A 13,657-nucleotide genomic window follows, 5' to 3' on the forward strand; every position below is an offset into this window, starting at 1 on the left:
GCTTTGGGATATTTCACATAAGGATCATTAATCCACTTCCAAACCAACAATAAGCTCTGAAAAACTTACCTCTCTCTTATTTCGAGAAATAGTGTTGGGATCTATTGATCCTACTGAGAAATTTGGGAGTAGGTGGTTAAGAACTTTAGCTGCAAAAACCTGTAGGAAGAAAACAAGCTAATTAGTAAACTCTGTCATAACACGAATGTTAGGAAATTAAAATGCATATTAACTAGAGAAAATGGAAAAAAAAAAAAAGAAAGATGCATAAGCTGTCCCGTGTGACATTTATAATGGCAAGTGTTTACTAACAACCCATTTTCCAGTGCTAATGCGGCTCTGCATGCTTCCATGTTCTTGCTAAGGTAATCTTAGGAGATGGGTCTCTTGTCTTTTGTCACGCTGGGAGCCTTCAATCTCTCTCTTGCCTGTCTCTGTTTTCCACCTGCATTCAGCTCTCCTGTCAGGTTTCACATGTTAAGCAGTTCAATGCAGTTGAAGCCAGTTGCCTAGATTGCATTCTTTTTGATATATATATATATATATATATATATATATGTTTTATACATGCTTCTTGCCAATTAAATTGAAAAAGCTTTTGAGCCACTGCAGTCTTGCCATAGAGAAGTTAACATCCCTTAAGGCAGGGTGGAATGATCATTTGGGCAACTGGGCAGTGCCTGAGGGCCCAGAAGCTCTCCCGCCTCCCCCCCCCCCCCCCCACCCTGGTGGTCTAATGGCCTCTGCAGGGAGCAGGAAAGAACATCACTCTTTCCTGCCCACTGCTGCTATTCTGCCCGGTGCTGCTGTGTTTTAAAAATGGCTGCCGAGACTCCCTGCGGCAGTCTTGCGAGACTGTTGAGACCCGTGAGACTACAGTGGGAAGTCTCAGCACCCATTTTGAAAACACAGCAGCGCTGGGCAGAATAGCGGTAGTGGGCGGGAAGGAGTGGGGTCCATCAAGCCCAGTATTCTGTTTCCAACGGTGGCCAATTCAGGTCACAAATACCTGGCAAGATCCCAGAACAGAAAACAGATTTTAAGCTGCTTATCCCAGAAATAAGCACTGGATTTTCCCAAGTCCATCTTAATAATGGCTTATGGACTTTTCTTTTAGGAAGATAGCCAAACCTATTTAAACCCTGCTAAGCTAACTGCTTTTACTATATTCTCTGGCAATGAGGAGTAAAGCAATATTTTCATCGATTCATTTTAAATTTACTACTTTGTTGCATGCCCCCTAGTCCTAGTATCTTTGGAAAGAGTAAACAAGCGATTCACGTCTACGCGTTTCAATCCGCTCATTATATTATAGACCTGTATCATATATCTCCTCAGCTGTCTCTTCTCAGAGCTTTAGCCTTTCCTCATAGGGAAGTCATCCCATCCCCTTTATCATTTTTGTTGCCCTTCTCTGTACCGCTATATCTTTTTTGAGATGCAGTGACCAGAATTGCTCACCTTGAGCTTCTACTGAAAAAGGTGTGAGGTAAATCTAAATTCATTCATGTAACTGCTGCATTTATACCTAGAAGCTGCCACAAGCCACCCTTTATTTTCACACCTAGCCTTTCTAAACTGCTGTTTCTCCTGTACATGCCGGCAGATATACATCTATTTGCTGGTGTCCTATGCATTTTTCAAAAGGCTGCATGTTCGGCAGAGTCTCTGTAAAATACTGGTGGAATTTGTGAATGTCCTGCCTTGGAATGTCCAGTTTCTCCCTGGAAAACCTGTGCAAAATGTGCTACCTATTGATTTCCCGGGATATCCCCTGCCCTAGTACTATTTGAAATGCTAAACAACCACTCCCTTGTTACCTATCCAGCTTATAATCGAACGAGAAAAACGCCCAAGTTCCGACCTAAATCGGGAGATGGACGTTTATCTCACAAAACCGAATAAAGTGGTATAATCGAAAGCCGATTTTTGGACGTTTTCAACTGCACTCCGTCGCGGATGCGGACAAAGTTTATGGGGGCGTGTCAGAGGTGTGGCGAAGGCGGAACTGGGGCGTGGTTATCTGCCGAACAAAGATGGGCGCATTTCACCGATAATGGGAAGAAAGTATGCGTTTTTAGCTAGAATTTAGGACACTTTTCCTGGACCCTGTTTTTTCACGAATAAGGCCCCAAAAAGTGCCCTAAATGACCAGATGACCACTGGAGGGAATCGGGGATGACCTCCCCTGACTCCCCCAGTGGTCACTAACCCCCTCCCACCACAAAAAAATGATGTTTCACACATTTTTATTTTCACCCTCAAATGTCATACCCAGCTCCCTGGCAGCAGTATGCAGGTCACTGGAGGAGTTGTTAGGGGGTGCAGTGGACTTCAGGCAGGTGGACCCAGGCCCATCCCCCCCTACCTGTTACAATTGTGCTGCTTAATGCTTATTAGTCGTCCAACCCCCCCAAACCCACTGTACCCACATGTAGGTGCCCCCCTTCACCCCTTAGGGCTATAGTAATGGTGTAGACTTGTGGGCAGTGGGTTTTGAGGGGGATTTGGGGGGCTCAACACACAAGGGAAGGGTGCTATGCACCTGGGAGCTCTTTGACCTTTTTTTTTGTTTTTGTAAAAGTGCCCCCTAGGGTGCCCGGTTGGTGTCCTGGCATGTGAGGGGGACCAGTGCACTACGAATCCTGGCCCCTCCCACGAATAAATGTCTTGGATTTATTCGTTTTTGAGCTGGGCGCTTTCATTTTCTATTATCGCTGAAAAACAAAAACGCCCAGCTCACACATTGTTGAATAAAACATGGGCGTCTATTTTTTTCGAAAATACGGTTCGGTCCGCCCCTTCACTGACCCCTTCTCGGAGATAAACGCCCATGGAGATAGGCGTTTTCGTTCAATTATGCCCCTCTATGTCACTTACTCATAATATTTTAGCCTTCTCTTCTCCAAGCCGAAGGGCCGTAACCTACAGGGATCTTTAATTGTTTGAAATAAAAGGGGACCTATCAGTAACCTGAGGGTTGGTGACCTTTTGCTAAAGAGAAAGAGTGGGGCAATGGTGGTGTTCAAAGATCATTATGCAAAGTAAGAGAGGGGTTTGTGGGAGTAGGAAGGGGTACAAGGGAGGTGGGGGAAGGGGGAGATTTCAAGGCATTTAAATGCAGTGGCTGCAGCAGCAGTTGGTGGGGGGGGGGGGGGGAAGCAGACTTTTTTATCTTTTGTTTTGTTTTTCAGTTTTTTTTTTCCATGTTTCATTTTAAAGAAACAAACAAATAAATAAATAAATAAATAACAAATGACATGAAAATACACCAAAAACAAGTGAAATGAACAAGTTGTTCAGGGCTCATCCCTGCTAACCAGTTTCTTCTCTGTCGTTTCTTGGTTTCGGATATGCTTCTGTTAGCTGAATGTGTTTTTATCTTTGTTACTAACAATCCAGCAGCTAAGCTAACATCACAGGGGAGCCCAGGCAGCCTCTAATAATAATCTCCCCTTCAGTTGCTAGACCTGCATTGGTGACCACTCATGCAGTGGAGAAGAGGAACTGTAGAACTGGGGGGGGGGGGGGGGGGGGTCCATCTCAACCAATTCACACTGGGCCCAGCAGCCCACTAAGGAGGCCTTGGTTGGAGGATTATGGCTGTGAGAGCAGGTAATAACAGCTTTACTGGCTTGTGTTTCTGTTCGCAGATTAATTGCTTGTAAGGAAATCGGCCTTATAAGATCATTGAGGTTAATATATAAACTCAGCATGTTTAAATTTTTCACATATTCAGCATCACCTGCCATCAGGGGGAGAGTGGTGAGACAGCAGCAATATTCCAACCGCTATTTTTCCATCTTAACTTTTATCTGATTAGTTCCCCAGCTAGCAGTCTGAATATCACTGCTCTCCGGATAACTGACAGGTCTGCCCTAATCTCACCCACGCACTGCCCTGGCTCAATCTGCAAAGTTCTGACAAGATCCATAAGGATATTCAGCAGAACTAAATGCGATCCATAAGGACGTTCAGCAGAACTATCCGGATAGTGCCGAAAAGGTCCATAAGAACATTCAGCAGAACTAAATTTGATCCGTAAGGACATTCAGCAGAATTATCCACAAAGTACTGATTTGATCCATAAGGACATTCAGCAGAACTATTCGGATCAGGGGCTTAGTCAGACCTCGGGCGGGAGGGGGGTCCAGAGCCCGAGGTGGGGTGGCACAGTTTAGCCCGCCTCCTCCAGCCACTGACTCCCCCGCTGCCGCCAATCCCCCCCTCCCCGTGCCACTTTGATCCCCCCTCCCACCGCTACCGCCCCTCCCCTGCCGCCGCCTGGTACCTTTGCTGGTCTCAAACCCCGGCCAGCCGAAGTCTTCTTCAGCGCCGGTCTCTGGTGTTTTCGCTGATCTGTTTCTGTCAGTCCTGACTCCTGATGTCCTGCACGTCAGGAGTCAGTACTCACAGAAACAAATCAGCGAAGGCGCCGGAGACTGGCGCTGAAGACGACTTCGGCTGGCAGGGGTCTACCATGCAGCAGCGAAGGAGGGTTGGTGGCGGCGGGGGGAGGGTGGATCGAAAGTGGCGGATAAGGGTTGGCGGCAGGGGCCAGGGCTAAATCTGTGGGGGCCCATGCCCCCGTGGCCCCACCTAGCTACGCCCCTGTTTCGAATAGTGACAAAAAGGTCCATAAGGACATTCAGCAGAACTATCCGGACAGTGCTACTGAATATGCATGAACAGGACTAACTATGGCATTTATCTGGATACATACCTTTGAATATGAAACATACTGTAAGGTCTCTCTATCCTGTAAATGTTACCCCCCCCCCCCCCCCCCCCCCCCCCCCCCCCCCCCCATGGTAACTTTTGAACTGTTCATCTAATTTAAATCAATTTTTTGTCATAGATAGTGGAGCACCACACAACCTCCTAGCTCATGCTTTCATGCCCCCTTCCTTTAAAATGTAGACTCCCGAACAGTTGGGAAATAACAGTTTTCACATGTCTTTCTGTGAATTTAGCAGCCACACCAATACTGAAGAAAACCGGTTGTCTTGTCTTCTACTGGCTCAGTGCAAGAATCATCCAAATATATTCTCTTTGAAACCACTGCAGTCCTGGAAGCTCCTGTGTAAAGTATTTGGGTAATTCTTACGCTGATGGTTTCACAGCCACACCAGTGGCATACCAAGGGCGGGCGGTGGGGGTGGTCCGCTCCGGGTGCATGCCGCTGGAGGGGTGAAGAAAGCAGCCGCGTGGCTGTTGGCTCCGCTGGAACTGACAGCTGCGCGGCTGCTCCCAGCAGGTAAGAATGCACCCGGGGGGGGGGGGGGGGAATGGATGCCGCTGCACCCGGTGGGGGGGGGGGGTGTGTGTGCGCGCAGTGGCGATCCGCCCCAGGTGGCAGCCGACCAAGGATCACCACTGCTGCACACAATCCACATGTTCTCCTTAAAGAAGTGGATTCTCTAAACAGGCATCTGAAAATCATAACAATATTTCTGAACTTCTCACTATTACCTTGAAAGATGTTGCTGTCTGTGGGTTAGGCAGAACCAGTGGCGATATCAGAACCAGCCCTGCAAAGTCGCTTGGTCTCTCAGACACAGTGAGGATTGATATGGCACCTCCCTGCAACAAAACACAACAGATGTGGCTAATGAGAAGACGAGACTTCAGTTTTATACAGACATCATAGTCTATGAGCCTCATTTTATAACACAACGTAGCGACATCCAGGTGGGGCCAGTTCTGATCGTATTTTAGAAAAGGTTCTGCCAATGCAGAGCATTTTGTAGGACAGCCATGGATATTTGCTGGCATGTGCAGTGGGAGTAGCATTTTCCAAAGATGCACATGGAAGAAATCAACAGAGGAAATGCGGCAATTTAAATGTGTGTATTTATTTATTAGGATTTATTTACCTCCTTTTTGAAAGAATTCACTCAAGGTGGCACACAATAAGAATAAATCAAACATAAGAAATAATTACAGCAGTAAAAATATTCAAATAACAATACAAAGTATAGCATAGAATACTACTTACAATGTCAACGCAATACGTAATAGAACATTTTAATTGACAGTGTAGGGTATAAGCAAAGATGGAACATATAGATAGGAAAGAGAATAAGGAGTTAGAAAATAAGGTGACTAATTTAAAGAAAGTTGCACATGAAGCGAGAGAGATGATTAAATATTATCTCAGCTAGGGTAGGAGTGGACAAACATGTCCTACTGCAGTATGTACAGCCTGTGTCACTCCTTGTGTGTGTGTGTGAGACTAAGACTAATGTGCTGCCACCTACATATATATGTTGGTATTGCGGCATTTACGTTCGCTTGTCAGCCATTTTGCAAATCAATAAATGTAAATGCCGCCATTGAAATATAGACGCTGCAATCTTTATTCATGTTCAGTTTGGAGAGAGAAATAAACAATGGACAATTGAGGAGACCTTTCTTAGTCCCTTCTGTTCAGGACTGGCAAAAACAAGCATTAAAAAAACCCTATATGTGTCAGGGAGCAGCTGTAAATCCCCACATGGAAATATTTAGTACTACATACATAGGGAGAGGGACCTTGAGGTGATAGTATCTGACCAAACAGTGTGACGAGGCAGTGGCCATAACCAGAAGGATGCTAGACTGTACAGAGAGAGGTGTAACCAGCAGAAGAAAGGAGGTGTTGATGCCCCTGTACGAGTCGTTGGTGAGGCCCTACTTGGAGTATTGTGTTCAGTTTTGGAGGCCGTATCTTGCTAAAGATGTAAGAAGACTTGAAGCAGTCTAGAGGAAAGTGACAAAAATGGCATGGGGCTTGCTCCAAAAGATCTATGAGAAGAGACTGGAAGACCTGAATATGTATACCCTAGAGGCGAGGAGGGACAGGAGACATATGATACAGATTTTTAAATACTTGAAAGGTATTAATATACAAACAAATATTTTCCAGAGAAGGGAAAATGGTAAAATTAGAGGACATGAATTAAGGTTGTGGGGCTGTAGACTTAGGAGTAATGTCAGAAAATTCTTTTTCACGGAGAGGGTGGTTGATGCCTGGAATGCCCTCCTGAGGTAGGTGGTGGAGAAAAAGGGAGAGATAATGAGGAGCTGCAGAATGAATGCACTTGTAAGTCAGTAAGAGGAGTTTGAACTGTCTACTGAAGTGGATAGGGAGCCAATGAAATGACTTGAAGAGAGGGATTATGTGAGTGTATTGACATTGGCGGAAGTCATGCAGTAGAATTTTGAATAGATTGAAGGGGAGAGATGTTTTAGTGGGAGACCTGTGGGAAGCAAGTTGCAGTAATTTAAGTTTGAGGTAATGAGAATGTGGATAAGGATTTTGGTAGTGTGTTCAGAAAGGAAGGGACAAATTTTGAAGATGCTATAGAGAAAGAAGCGATATATTTTAGCAGTCTGTTGGATATGTGTGGAGAAAGAGAGAGAGTCGTCAAAGATGACCCCAAAGTTTTGAGCTGATGAGACACGGAGAATGAGAGTGTTATCCACAGAAATGGAGGAATTGGGGGAAGGGGAGAAGTGGGTTTAGGGGGGGAAGATAAGTAGTTCAGTTTTAGCCATGTTCAGTTTCAGATGGTGGTGAGATATCCAGGCAGCAATGTTGGACAAACAGGCTGAGACTTGGGCCTGGATTCCTACTGCAATTTCTGGTATGGAAAGGAAGATCTAGGAGTCATTAGCATAAAGATGATATTGAAAACCATGGGAGATCAAAGCACCAAGGGAATAAGACCGATAGTGGCAGTGGAGGAGGATCCACTAGATCATACACCAAAAGTGCGATGGGAGAGATAAGAAGAAAACCAATTCAGAACAGAGCCCCGAAAACCAACTGATAACAGTGTATCAAGGAGTAGGTGGTGGTCAACACTGTCAAAAGCAGCAGATAAATCGAGAAGGATAAGAATTGAGTAGAGGCACCTGGATCTGACCAGAAACTGGTCACTGAAGACTTTAGCAAGGGCTGCTTCTGTCGAATGTAGAGGATGAAAACCAGACTGCAGTGAATCAAGAATAGCTTGAGATGAAAGAAAGTCAAGCCAATGGCAGTGACCATCACATTCAAGTAGCTTAGATAAGAAAGGGAGGAGGGAGATGGGGTGATAGTTGGAAGGGCAGGTAGGGTCTAGTGAAGGCTTTCTAAGGTGTGAAGTAACTGCAGCATGTTTGAAGGTTCTCTTTCAATACCCTCCTTCCCTCGCATTCACACACAGTCGGTCCGGCATCTCTCCCTCCTCTCCTGACTTCCAGTGGCTCTCTCTCTCCCCTTCCATTCCCTCCCAACCCAACCCAGTTTACTTTTGCAGAAGTTGCATCAGAAGGGGTAGGACGGGTCAAAGGGAAAGGCCTGGTGCAGGCTGCAGGCAGCCTTTCCATACCACTGCCACTGGCACTGCAGGGTGAAGATTTCTGCAAAGGTAAAGCGGGTTGGGTTGGGAAGGAAGGGAAGGGAAGAAAGAGAAAGCAGACTGACCATGCATGTGGGCAGGGGAAGGATGGAGGTTAATTATTAATTGCGATTAATAATTAACAAAATGCTCACCTCTGCTATCTATCCCAAAGATGTTACCCCACCCTTATATCTTAGGAAAATGAAGACAACTTTCAGCAAAGGTTACAAAAAGTGCAGAAAGCTGAAATGGTGGAGTAAAAATCTTGAGTGGCTGCAAGGTCCAGGTTGTAGGCTTATTTTTTTCCATACTTGGTCTGAATTGCTCAGTAAATAAAAATCATTTGTGTACAAAGCTTGGTAAATGGTAATTCTGTCTCCCAATGGAAGAAGGAGAGAATTTTGAAGGTAAATTATACTTAGAAAGCAGATAGAAAGAAATAATTATTGAGCTGTATGGTGATCTGTGTTGACAGCTTGGAGGTATCTACTCTCTGAAGGAGACAGGCAACTGAAAAGAGTCAGAAAATGGAATACAATTTACACTGAAAGAGAAGAACGTTAAAATTCTTCTTAAAACTAACTTGCCTAAGCAAAGTTCAACTGCTTGGATTACTCACCATTGAGTGTCCAAAGATAAAAATCGGTAACCCTGGATGTTCTTGCTTCATAAGATCGATGTGCTGCAGACTGTCCCGGATAAAAACTTGAAAATCGGAAACAACCATACGCTCCCCTTCACTCTGCCCATGACCGACTGAGGAAAGACAGACACAGTTCGCCTGAATTCAGAAAGCTTAATTACTACAAAAGTGCACACACTGCAACCTTTGGTTGAAACTATCCTGTTTCTGGCTGGTATGACTAGGCCAATTTAAAAAGGGTTCAGGAATCTAACTTTGAAAGTTGGGTTTCTATTGACTCTTTTGACGAGGGTCTAATTTTAGTATCATTAGGCTTCTGAATGTAGATACCTAAACTGGGGAGCTACAGGGCAGAGATGTAGGATGGAAAGATAGAAGCCTAGTACTAATTTCCAACACTAGTCACCCAACTTAGGCTTCAAAATGTCAGAAAATGAATTGCAGGCCTAAGTTTAGGATTCCAAGTCTTAGGTTCCAAAATAGAGGTGAATTTTCAGCTGAAAACTTGGTTTCCTTTTCATTTCATTTAAGGGGGGGGGGGGGGAGTTATCAATGTGGGATACTGTTATATTGAGTTATTTTACCAATAGTTGGATTATTGTAACACACAGTCTCATCATTGCATAACCTAGCTTAACAGTAGCCCACGTTGATAACTTCCCCCCCCCCCCCCCCCCCCAAGGCTCATCTTTACATTTCTGAGCAAGTAATAGCATATAACATTCATAGAATTAAACAAGACATACAGCACAATGTTAGCTAACATTATAAGCAGATGTAAACAAATAAGTTACTAGTTTTTTTCTGAAAGGACCAAAAATCTGGTTCTGATCGAATTTCAAAAGGCAGATCTTTGGTTCCTAAGTTTGGCAGAAGTTAGGTGCCTAACTTAGATGCTCAGCTGTTTTTGAATAGCAAATCTCTTTGGCGTTTCATTTCTTAGTTCTTTCTGAGGCCTACCATGTTAGAAGTTTAACACTGGTATTTCTGTACGTTAAAGTGATAATGCATTAAGAAAGAAGCAACCAATAAAGAGGCCCTTTTACAAAGCTGCAGTAGAAAGTGGCATTATCCTTTAGCTAATGTTGCCATTAACGCAAGGCCATTACCAAAATTTTGCGCGTGAGCCCTTTCTGCTACCTGTCTTGTAGACGCTAAGGGCCCACATGCTAATCCTGCACTAATCAGTTAGCATGTGGTAATACGGCTGCACTGATCTGGCAACGAGACAGTTGTCTTACCCATCTCTTTGCCAACTGAAGGGCCGGCATGCCCCCCAGGACCTGGCAAGCCAATATCTGGCCTCTTGACTCCTCTCAGGAAATGCCCCACTCCCAGAAGCCCTGCAGCCATGAGCTGGGAGTGGTAAGAGAGACTGCAAGCCTGCGGTTCTCCCCCTTCCCTCCCAAAGGAGAGCTACGACACTCGTGTCAAGTGCTGTGGTGGACAACCTTAGTTCAACTGGTATCGCAGGATGTGGTAGACCCTACGACATTTGCCGTCACCTAATTTTGGGCTACTAGAGGCACAGCATGATGGTTTCGGGTGTGGGCTGGGATCTCGTGGGTAGGGGTGGGCAGGTGAGTCACATAGGTCCTTCTTACGTTGCAGTTTAGATTCCTGTCCTTTTCGAAGGACCCTTTGGACACTTCTCTCCTTGTCTATAACCCCTCCCTCTCACTCCCGCCCCTGGTTCTGCAGCCTCACTTTCCCAGGGCTTCCCTAGTAATGTTGGCATCACAGTACCTGTTAGCCTTGCGTATCAGATTATCAACACATTTTGTACAAAGTGGAGACGCAGACCTTTGCATGCCAAAACATTTAAACACTGTATTTCTAAACATTTAGACATTACTCTAAAAACAGTGGGGATAGTCCATTGCCTTTGTTGAGGGTGGAGCTCGGTAACAATCTGTGCATGGCTGAGACTTGCTGAAGGAGCTGGAGTTGGGGTCTGGTTGGGTGGACCCACCAGCAGGTGTGGCAGATGTTTCAGTGCAGCTCTCTGCAGCTCTGCCTTCCAGTGTAGGTGGGGGGGGGGAGGCTGTTCCTGTGCCTCTTCTTCCCCCTCCAGTGGGGGCATGTCCCTACAGGGGTCCTCCCTCTCCTCAGCCTCCAGCTATGAGTGACTGCCACCTCCCAGGGCCCTGGGTCCAATACTATTTTCTCCCATGCTGTATCTGGGCCAGGTTGGTCCTGGGCAGGCTGCTCTGGTCCATTTTGTTGCTGTGCACCATCATCCGGGCCAGGCTGGTCCTGGGTACAATGTTCCGCAGCTGGAGGATGCCCTGTGTATGTAAAATGTTTGCAATTGAGATCAACAGATCCTGCATGGCTTTTGTTCTGGCTGTCAGGAGGCAGAGACTGTGACAACTGGGGGCAGTTGTTGTTACCTGGGGGACATGTTTGAGGTGTGGCACCAACAAGATGACATAGCAGGGAACCATGGAGACAATGATAACACAGTTGTTTCTCAGCTGAGAGGGGTGTCTGGCTTTGGGCAAGCAGGATGGTTTCTAGTGCTGCTGGAGGGCCCTGGGTGAGCAGGTACTGACTGGGAGGTAGTAGGGCACTGCACTGTTAGACGGATGGGGCCATTGTTACAGTTTTTGTCAGGGATGTGGGTGTGTGTGCATCCTCATGCCTACGTGATCTACAGCTGGCTAGGGACCCTGTCGGAACCACCCATCCTTCTGGCCATCTCTGCTGGGACCCCCAGGATAAAGGTAGCTCCCAGACGTTTAGGTGGGAAACCTAGGTTTGGGGGCATCTATCTGTGGGGTACTTATGCTAGCTATTGTAGGGCCCTGACTGATGACAGTGGCTGAACATCACTCATGGCCATACTTTGCGGGGACCTGGGGGGGAGGGGAAGTGTACATATAGGTAAAAGCTTCCATAAGGGGTGGTTGAGGGCCCACTATAATGTGGAGATTTCAGAGGTCCCCAGCTTGGGCCTTGAGGGATGTCTTATAGGGCAGCATGCCGACCTTTGGAGCTGACAATATTGTGTAGGTTAGGGGTCATGAGAGACCATCCATTTGGGGGCAAATAATGGTGTGAGGGCCCTCTATGGTCAGTGTACTGACCTACTTGAACACTCCTTTGCCAGTTACATGTTTGGTGTCGAGGTTAGGGCTAACTGCAGTGGACGGGGGTGTTTGGGGTTGCCATTTCATTTCCCCTACTATAGTGGTTGAAATGTGCTAGATAGGTGTGTTGGCCATGCTGGGCAGTTTTTCCTTGCTTGCTGGAGGATGCTGTCCAAAAGGCTCCCCCCCCACTTTTGTTTCCATGCCATCTCATAGGTTGGGGGTTGGCAGCAACGCATTCTAGTAGATATGGGGGTTGTGAGTACACTGTAAGGAAGGTAGCTGCATACTCAGGCCTTGATAGGAGACAGAGCTTTTATAGGGGTGCTGGGTCTATGCTTCTTACATCAGGCCCTGAGATGTTCCCTCATGCACTGGCTCTGGATCAAACTCAAGGTCCCGGGGTACTCGGCTGTGTCTGCAGAACACAAGTTAGTGGAGATAAAGTTCAAGTGATGGATCTTGTTGGCGTCACATACATGTTGTAGAACGCTCCTCATATAGCCTGTGACAGATGGCAACAGGCATGTGGGGGGGGGGGGGGGCTGAGGGAGTAGGTATGCATTACATAGGCACAGGTGCTGTCTGAGCTGAGGTGGCCATGGGGTCAGAGGGTAGCATGGTGGCCTTTCTGTGGAGTGTGTGCACTGTTGCTGAGAGGTGGGAATGGGCAGTGGGGTGAAGCAGGTGTGCTTTTGGGTGTCTCAATGTACTTTAGTGAACTGCTGCCAACATTCCCGTCAGTATGCAGGCGTGGGCCAGGATGCAGTGGGGGAAGGAGTTCAGATACGTGCAGTCCCTCATTTAAGCTGTGCATGGGTATTGGAGCCTCATAATTACTTGTCATCACCAGGGGCATAGCCAGACTTTGGCAGGAGGGGAGGTCCAGAGCCCGAGGTGAGGGGGCACATTTTAGCTCCTCCCCCGGCGCTGCCCACCCCCCCCTGCCGGCATTGCCGATAACCCCCACTGCCGCCAGCAACACCAACAACTTTGACCCCCCCCCCCCCCCCCCCCCCGCTGACAACCCTCTCAACCCCCTCCCGCCATCAACTCACCGTCGCCATCTGCTACCTTTGCTGGCGGGGGATCTGCAAGGCTTCGTTCTGTTTCTGTGAGTCTGACATCCTGCATGTTGTACGTGCAGGATGTCAGACTCAGAAACAAAACGAAGGAAGAAGACTTCGGCTGGCGGGGGTTGGGTTCCCCCGCCAGCAAAGGTAGCAGACGGCGACGGCGGGTTGGCAGCGGGAGGGGGGTTGAGAGGGTCGTCGGCAGGGGGGTCCAGGGCCAAATCTATGGGGGCCCAGGCCCCCGTGGCCCCATAGTAGCTATGCCACTGGTCATTACATATGCTGTACATTCTGACTGCAGTAATGTTTTTTTCATTCTTATGAAAAGCAATAACATGTATTGTAGTAGCAAAGTGACCTTGGTGCATGTGACCCTGTCTATGCATGGTGGTGCTGCTGCTGTGATCCAAGGGGGGGGGCAATGCTCCACACTCACCTTGCCAGGGTGGCTCTGATTGTTCTCCATGCCCTCACAGAGAC

At 47.1% G+C, this 13,657-nt stretch overlaps 1 protein-coding gene across 1 annotated transcript in view; it reads right to left on the reverse strand.

Moving 5' to 3' along the window:
• The window catches only part of MGLL (monoglyceride lipase), a 135,381-nt gene that overhangs the window by 21,139 nt on the left and 100,585 nt on the right, over positions 1-13,657 (reverse strand). The window contains exons 4-6 of the mRNA XM_030206192.1: positions 8,989-9,125; positions 5,473-5,583; positions 70-159 (exon numbers count right to left, since the gene is read on the reverse strand). Coding sequence (XP_030062052.1) covers positions 70-159; positions 5,473-5,583; positions 8,989-9,125 — 338 coding nt within the window. The remainder of the gene's footprint in view (positions 1-69; positions 160-5,472; positions 5,584-8,988; positions 9,126-13,657) is intronic.

Source organism: Microcaecilia unicolor, chromosome 6 (assembly GCF_901765095.1).
Source record: "Microcaecilia unicolor chromosome 6, aMicUni1.1, whole genome shotgun sequence".
Lineage (NCBI taxonomy): Eukaryota > Metazoa > Chordata > Amphibia > Gymnophiona > Siphonopidae > Microcaecilia > Microcaecilia unicolor.